Source organism: Leptinotarsa decemlineata, unplaced genomic scaffold (assembly GCF_025532065.1).
Source record: "Leptinotarsa decemlineata unplaced genomic scaffold, Ldec_3_MD MMD2_tig00000576_RagTag_RagTag, whole genome shotgun sequence".
Classification (NCBI taxonomy): domain Eukaryota; kingdom Metazoa; phylum Arthropoda; class Insecta; order Coleoptera; family Chrysomelidae; genus Leptinotarsa; species Leptinotarsa decemlineata.
In genome coordinates this window covers 11,845,182-11,853,802 of record NW_027412551.1, presented here as the reverse complement: position 1 = coordinate 11,853,802, position 8,621 = coordinate 11,845,182, and the positions used below count along the sequence as shown (strand labels likewise).

The 8,621-nt window shown below is 39.2% G+C and overlaps 1 protein-coding gene across 1 annotated transcript in view; it reads left to right on the top strand.

The window, feature by feature from the left end:
• Window positions 1-6,956: 6,956 nt before the first annotated feature.
• The window catches only part of heca (hdc homolog, cell cycle regulator), a 397,485-nt gene continuing 395,820 nt past the window's right edge, over window positions 6,957-8,621 (top strand). The window contains exon 1 of the mRNA XM_074174443.1: window positions 6,957-7,710. Coding sequence (XP_074030544.1) covers window positions 7,052-7,710 — 659 coding nt within the window. The 5' untranslated portion in view covers window positions 6,957-7,051. The remainder of the gene's footprint in view (window positions 7,711-8,621) is intronic.

Sequence of the window (8,621 nt, the reverse complement as noted above, 5' to 3'; positions counted from 1 at the left end):
GCAGACAAGCCCTATTAGCCTTGAACAGACAACGTATAACCTCAGGGCTAGTACTAGAGTGTCACCAAGACTTAGCCAAAGCCTCGGTAGATAATAACATTATCTTGAGGTTCGTTAAAAACCACGACAGTAGTAATGGTAATCGCTTTGCCGACTCTTCAGTCAAGGAAGCGGCTGGACTAAGAATTTTAGGACCCAATGGCACCTACGGTCTTATGACTCCGACGATTGCAGAGCTAGCCAAACGTTACACCCATGCTCAATCCTTGAAGAGATGGGATGGAATCGAGGGATGCCAGGATCACCTTGGGCGACCCTGGAAAGCTGGCGCCGAAGAAGGAAAAATCTACGCTTAACAGTAGGATTTCGGACTGGCCACTGTCAACTAAGGAAATCATAATATGGGGCTAGTGGACACACCTTTATGCAGGATGTGTGAACAGGAAAAAGTGGGGGTGTGTTTGGCGTGTTAGGCCTACACCTGCCGAAATAATGGAGATGTCTCCCAGTGACCTGTCAACCTCCTGGAAAAAACAAGATGGGCGATGACCTAGGAGGACAACTCCTCGGGAGTATGTAAAATGGGTCACATGTGGTCTTCCTACTCAACAGATACAGATAGAGATGAGAAAGGAAAACAGTTGTCTTCACACTTTGAGACTTGTCTAGTAGAATTATTTTTGTGGAAGTTCGTATGACAATGAAAATGGTCCAACTGATTTGGATTTGGCAGCAGGGCATTATCTTCATCACATGATTTTTATAATGATGATTTTATAATGATTTGTGACTGGTGCTATTGAAAATTCTACTGAAAATATGTGATCCTTACAAGAATGACTGCATGCATGAACGCATGCATGAACTCTCAATGCTCCTTCTACGCAGACATTTTCTGTCCTGCAAGAAATTAGTCACCATCAAATTATGTACTAATAACCTAACGGGGGCCATTCACAGTATATCAATTGAAAATCTCATTAATCAATACTGGAACCACAAAAATAATCTTCTTTGGCTGAAGCCTTCGCCGCAATATCAGAGAGGATAAATATATTGTTTCAGTTTCAGCTGGAATTTTCTATGTTGATGTTCAAACCAACGGTCATATTCCCCAACTTCTCAGTGAATTCTCACCTCAATCAAGCTCTAACAAAGTCGGTACTGGGAAAAATTGAATCTTCCAACACAATATACTGTGATGGGTCTAAAAGTGATCATGGCACTGAAAGTGCATTCTATAAACAAAACAAAAATATTATTTCCCAATTCCACCTTCCCAATAAGACTTCAATTTTCACAGCAGAGGCTTTTGCTATACTTCCAGCTCTTTGGTGGGTTAAACATAATGGCGAAGCTAGTTCAGTAATTTTATCGGATTCCAAATCTGTCTTTCTTTCCCTTACTAACCACAAAAGACATATCAGTAAAAATTCACATATTTTTGAAATTATGAAAACTTTAGAATACTTCTTCAGTAATGAAATTAACACTGTTTTCATTTGAATCAAAGATCACTCGGGTATTGCCGGAAATGAAAAATTTGATGTAGAAGCGAATGAAGACACCTCTCTAGAATTGACAACTGATATCAGTTCCCCGCAAGATATAATCTCAGACGTTAGATATGAAATACAACTGAATTGTGGGAGACTCTGGAAAAAATTCTCTTCTAAATCAAAAAAATATTGTACATCAATCCACCCCACTATCCCTAAAAGTATTCCCCACATAGACAACTTCAACTTTCCAAGAGTTCACGCTGGTGTTCCCCAGGGATCCATATTGTCTCCAACTCTCTTTTTATTGTATATCAACGACTTATTGGAAAAAAGTAACAATCCAATATATTGCTTTGCTGACGACAACATAACACTTGTCTCGTCATTCCATTTGGATTCCAGGACATCGTCTGCGGATGCACTTCTTCACCGGCAGCAGGAGAATGAATATCTTAATGAGGACCTGGAAGTAATTCCGAAATGGGGTGAAAGTAACCAGGTTCAATTCAATGCCACAAAAACCCAGGCATCGGTTTTCTCCAAGAAGATATATCTTCGAATGGGATATAATAATGTCAGGTCAGACAATTCCACTTTCTGCTTCAATAAGTTTGTTGGGAGTTAAAATGGACACCAAAATGTCTTGGCACAGTCATGTCGCTGAAATTGCAAAGGTTACTTCTCAAAACCTTGGAACACTGTTCCGAACCAGAAAACTGTACACACCTCAACAACTTTTGATTCTCTTTGAAGCTCAGATCAGACCTTTTTTGAGAATTGTTCTCATGTATAGAGCTCCGCTTCTAAGCATACCCTGAAGCTGCTGGATTCTATCCAGAAAAGAGCTATCCAATTGGAGACGAAAACATCATGTGCAACCTTGATAGTTTGAAACATCGAAGAAAATAAGCAACGGACTGTGGGTGCTCATCTTTTTGAGGTTCAACTCAGTTCACCTCGAACTTCACTGTTCAAGAAGTCTTTCACTTGGAGGACGGCGTGTATGTGGAATAAACTTCCTGAGAACGTTTTTCAAATGGATTTAATCTCCAGCGATTCAAATCCAATGTGTATCCCCATTTTCGCACAGACACCGATTTTAAAGTGCCTTAAGGATTTTCTGGAGTGCTTGTGTTTTCACCTTGAAAAAATATTATCAACTGGTGTTGGTTGCACTACTTATGACCCTCAGATGATAGTAGGTTTGCAAATGTGGAATTGGTCTTCACATTCAAGAACTCACATTCATGTTCTTTCATTCTTCTAGAAAAGCTGCTCCACGTTTGGCCAATATAAAGTTTTCGGCAAGGACTACGACTCACCTCATTGAATTTGGGTTGGCAAAAACATTTTCGGCTTTTTCTTGGGATTTCAGTTGAAATCAATTCAATTTTTGTATTTCTTGTGAAACGTGTTGTTGAAATTTTAAAGTTATTTATCTTCCGAACGACTGAACCAATCAGCAGATTCAAGGGGAATCGAAAGTATTCTTGGTGAGTTAACATTCTGCCCCCATTATCTGTAATATCTGTATATCTAATTGAAAAAAAGTGGAAATAAAGCAAGAAACCTTTTGGAGAAGAAAGAGAGATAGAATTTGTTGGTAAACAAGGAAGATGCTGGGTGTTGGGGATATTTTTTTTCAAATTCTGACGTTTTCTTGGACTTGTTTGGATACTTCTATAATTGGTTTTCGAGATGAAATGAAGGTTTGGTAGAAATTTCAGTTAGTTTTGATTGTATTTGTTTGATAGATCATAAATTATTCAGGTGTACTGAAGATTTTTTCTACATGGGTGTGAATTCTATCACAATTCATAGCGAATATTTTGAAATCGAAAGTAAATAGTTCAAACAATTGAATTGGATGTACAGCTGTATACACCTTGCTTTTCTTCTTTTTTTGTAACTAAACGCAAAAATGCTCGAACAGGTCAATTTTGCTTTTGAGGGGGACACATTTCAGATATATTTTTCTACCTGTCCCTTCAACCCCCTAGCGAGGGTAAAAAACAACCCTAAAATTTTATACGGAAAGTGGGGTCGAGTGATATATCATTTGAAAGGGCACAAAATTATCTTTCCAATGATACCTAATTTGTTGTATTTCACTCAAACATGTAGGTATTATGAAGAAAAACAACTACAACCCAGTACTTTGAAATGTGTAATTGACTTAGTAGAATCCTACTTCAGCAAGTGCAGAAAATGTGACCCATTTGCTTCCATACAATAATACAGATTTTGTTTAAATCTATTTCTAACATTCTGTAGCATATCATGTGTTATACTTCTGCACTCTGCTGTAATTTGTTGGCGAAGATCTTCTATGGACTCGGGCTGCGTAGCAAAACATTTATTTTTCAAGTGTCCCCAAAGGAAAAAGTCTAAAAGCGATAAATCAGGTGACCTGGCAGGCCATTCGATGGGGCCTCTCCTTTCAGTCCACCGACCAGGAAACCGGTTATCTAAAAACTCTCTTACCGGAGCAAAATAGTGAGAAGGTGCTCCATCTTGCTGGAAATGAAGCCGATCATTATTATAATATTGGTCATTTTCAATTATTTCTGTTATGAGAGGATCAATTGTATCTTCAAGCATGTTCAGGTAGACCTCACTAGTTGAATTTCCAGGAATAAAAAGTGGCCCTACGATATGACTACCTAATATGCCACACCAGACATTGATTTTTTGAGGGTACTGGGTATGGACCTGTCGAATAAATGTGGGTTTCTGTCATTCCAGTAACGGCAATTATGCCTATTCACAGCTCCATTCAAAAAAAGTACTCTCATCGAAAAAGCACGTGTTGAATGATAAGTGCGGACCATCAATTAGTAGCTGGCTCAGTTGTTCACAAAATTGTAGCCTTCTATCAGGATCATCTTCATTGAGTTCCTGTACTAATTTAATTTTGAACGGATGAAATTTATAATCTTTTAATATCCGTATTATGGACGAACGAGAGACACCTGAGGCTGCAGCAAGCTGACGGGTACTTTGAGTATGATCCAATTCAACATGTCCAAAAACAGCGACTTCCACTGCTTCATTTCTGATCGGTTTCCGTGGCTGGTGTTTCACATTACAGACAGATCCGGTATCGACAAACTTTTGGACTAACTTGGCAACGTACGAATCATTCACATTTTTTACCGGGATGACTGTTATTAAAGAGGCGAGCAGTAAGTCTAGCACAACTATTACGTTGATAATGAAGTTTAACAATTTCAACTCGTTCAGGAATGGAATGAACCATTTTTACAGTAAAGTTAAAATAATTTCAAAAGCAACCGAACTGAATCAACGAAGGTTTGCCTAAATTCTTTTTGTACACTTATCTGGTGTTGTTCTTTAAACCAAAAACGCACGAGAGAAATTGAGGAATGTAGTAGTGATAAAAATGCCGTTTTTTCCGCATTTTCATTAACACCAAAAATATCGAGTGAATGTTCTTGCTTTTTTCATAACTATTCAAGTAAATACAACAAATTAGGTATCATTGGAAAGATAATTTTGTGCCCTTTCAAATGATATATCACTCTACCCCACTTTCTATTAAAAATTTCAGGGTTGTTACTTACCCTCGCTAGGGGGTTGAAGGCACAGGTAGAAAAATACATCTAAAATGTGTCCCCTCCAAAAGCAAAATTGACCTGTCCGAGCATTTTTGCATTATGTTACAAAAAAAGGAGAAAAGCAAGGTGCATACTTTTCGTTGGACCACTCGATATGTATCTTCGGAATTTTCAAGACACATCTTTTGTTCTGATGTTTTAATGTTCTAATGAGTTTGACTATTGATTCAATTATTCCATTCATGCCTATAATATGAAAACCTTCATTTTTGGGTTTTGTGAAAAACGTCAATGACAGATGTTGAAAGAACGGCAATTCAACAAATTTCAAAATTTAATCCATAGTTACAGATTGATTATAAAGGACGTAAAGAGTATATATTTTTTTCAGAAAGTGCAAGTGATAAATATACAAAAATGGTTTTTTTTTCAGTATTATTTCTTGCAGGACACAACTTCATTCCTAAAAAAGCGTTGATTGTTTGGCGAATCGCCGTGTCCTTTGAAGTGAAAATAGAAACCAAGAGAAAAAAAGCCTGGTAGCAGTATCTAGCAATAAAACTTGTAATTCATCTAGGTTTTTAGTAGAAATACAATAATCAACTATGATTTTTTTATCAGAAAGTGGGTTATGCTTGATGACTGACAGTAAACAAATCTAAAGAAATGAACTTTAAACGTACAAGTCAGTCTCGGATATACCTACACAGTAGGTTGAATGGACTGATACCCATCAGAAAACAACTACTTCCCTGGCTAATACCACGAATGGCGTTGGAGTATATTCGACAGGCGTCAGTGCAGGAATCTTCACAGAAAATTTCCTGCATATGCAATTGGCAATACAACTTAAAGAGTGTGCCCATTCCAAAATTGAATTAGACTCTTCCAGTTGTATTGACAATTGCATATGCAGGAAATTTTCTGCGAAGATTCCTGCACTGACGCCTGTCGGATATACTCCAACGCCATTCGTGGTATTAGCCAGGGGAGTAGTTGTTTTCTGATAGGCGTCAGTCCATTCAACCAACTGTGTAGGTATATCCAAGACTAGTTTGAACGTTCAAAGTTCATTTCTTTAGATTTGTCAACTATTATTCCATTATAATCGATTCTCAATTCTCGGAACCATTTAATTTTCGAAACCACATGTTATATAAAAAGTTTATTATTTTTTGTTTTCTGCATCCCAAAGAAAGTAAAACTAGTCCCTGAAATTAAACGATATTTCATATTCAATGGTAATGAGGATATGGGTGTTGGATCAGCCTGTATATGGAAAATATTCATGAGAAATTTCCCGAAGAATTCGAATGAACTCATCACCGATTTTAATTCAAATGCAGTATCATATCTGAGCAAATTTAATACATTGCTCACCATAATTCATTTCTTTCAAATAAATAGCTCGGTTTTACGAAAGCGACTGTCAAAGTAACTCAAATATCTCCTCAAATAATATTTCGACGGTACTTTTCATGTTTTATTGGTCTAGTTACAATGAATCGTTTGAATTTTCTTAATAAAACTCTCTCGTTGTTCAATCGTCGTATTCATGTATGATCGCGGCTCAAATCGAACCTCGTGGGCGTCCCAAAAAGTTGATAAACCCATACATACCGTCACCGGTGCCACAACCACGAGAGCAATCCGCCGTATTCGCGCGTTCATTCAACAATCTAAAAATAGCAGCGCAATACTCACGATGGCGGGCAAATCTCTTCGCCGCACGCCATCCGCCGCTGCAAGGGCCAGCGTCCCGACGCTCGACGGTCACGGCCGGCAGAGAGTGAAACCGACGCCTGCGCCGCGGTACCAGCGAAAGTGAAAAGCGGTCCCACTCCTCCCCTCCCTTTCGCTTTCCGAGCGCGAGGCCCCTCCACACTTTCCCCGGTGCGTGAGGCGAGAGCACGCTTTAGTAGGCCTCCGTCATAGCCGCATCAAAGACGTGCAGCGAGCGAATTGAAGGTCATGGCACCGCGTCGTCACCTGGGGCAAGTCCAGGGCTTCGAAGAGGCCGGAATAACACGCTGCTGCGTTCCCTCGGGAGAATGCCTTCGCGCCCAGCAGCAGATGAACAACAACGACCACATGATCATCTCCCTGGATGACCTGCGGGACACCGTCCGCGTGACCTGCAACAACGAAATGTGCGTCTCCGGGAGGTATATGCACAGAGAGTGCTTCGAACAGTGGGAGCAGTCGGTGCTCGCCTATCTCAAGACCTGCGGAAGGGCCAGGTCGTGGTCTGAGAGGCAGAGACACCAGAACTTGTGGACGAAAAAGGGGTATGACCTCGCGTACAAAGCGTGCGGGTGCAAGTGCGGTCGTGGGCACCTCAAAAAGGACTTGGACTGGATGCCGCCGCCTCCCACCAGCAATATCTTCGGAAGGATCGAGGAAGTAGACGTCGGGAAGAAGAAGAAGAGGAGAAACAGGAACGCCAGGCCTAGTCTGGCGATTTCTACGAATCATGCTTTGGGGATGGACGTCAGAGCTCGAGCCGGGAGTCTGTCATGCTCGAGCACCGGGTCGTCAAGCCCCCCAACTTCGGGGAGCGAGCCCAGTATCTCCCCCGTGCACGCACACGCGAAAAAGAAGAGCAAGGTGGACGTGCCCGATAGAATCCGGTAAGTGGTATTGATAAACATCGAAATGTCAAAAAGAAAATCATTTTGAGCAACATGTAGGTAATATTTGAAAAATACTAGCCTTCTGTGACCACCTGTGTAATTTGCAGTTACCTCAAAGCGAAAACGTCTTGCTTGTGACAGATTTGAGAGAAGTGAATGAAATATGTCTTGTAAGACTGTCACTGTTTCGAGGACTGTAAAAATATTTTACGACAGTTATAAGTATTCAAAATTATTAGATTTCCTAGTCCTTTCCGAGGTGTAAAACAAACAAATATTTATAGATATACGTACTCAACATTCAATTGAAATATGTGGAAGTTGAATAACGAGGGAAGAAAAAAATTATCATGAAAAAATGTTTCGTTCTATTCAAAAATATTAACCAGATAATGTTTTGTATGTACAATATGTATATTTTCCTACTTGCAGTAGGAATGAAATTTCAATGTTATCCGATGTCAGAAGAATGGCAAAAAGCATATTAGTGAAATGAATTAAGACACGTTGTTGAATGGCTAATCGTTATATCATATTAGCATATTGAAATATGGGAATGAAATGTTAATTTTCACAATGATAGTATCAAAAAGGATTTCTTGAAGTTGACATCTTTCCTGGGTGGAAGAAAAGCTTGTTTGTGATTTGAATACAATATTGGGATTTTTTTATAAACCAAGAGTGTCAGGAAAGTGTCGTCCAAATTAGGAGATATGTTTGGCTACCTGTTATTCAGTGAATTTTTGTTTGATTCATGTCACGTTAATTTCATAACCATTCTCCTTAAGAGTGAACAGTTTGACCTGTAGCCAGTTAAAAATTGGGAAAAATAAAAAAGTACATATTGGTTTTCAGTTGAAGGACAAAAAGAAAAATATGTTCCTCCAAAAGTGATGCAATGAAATTTT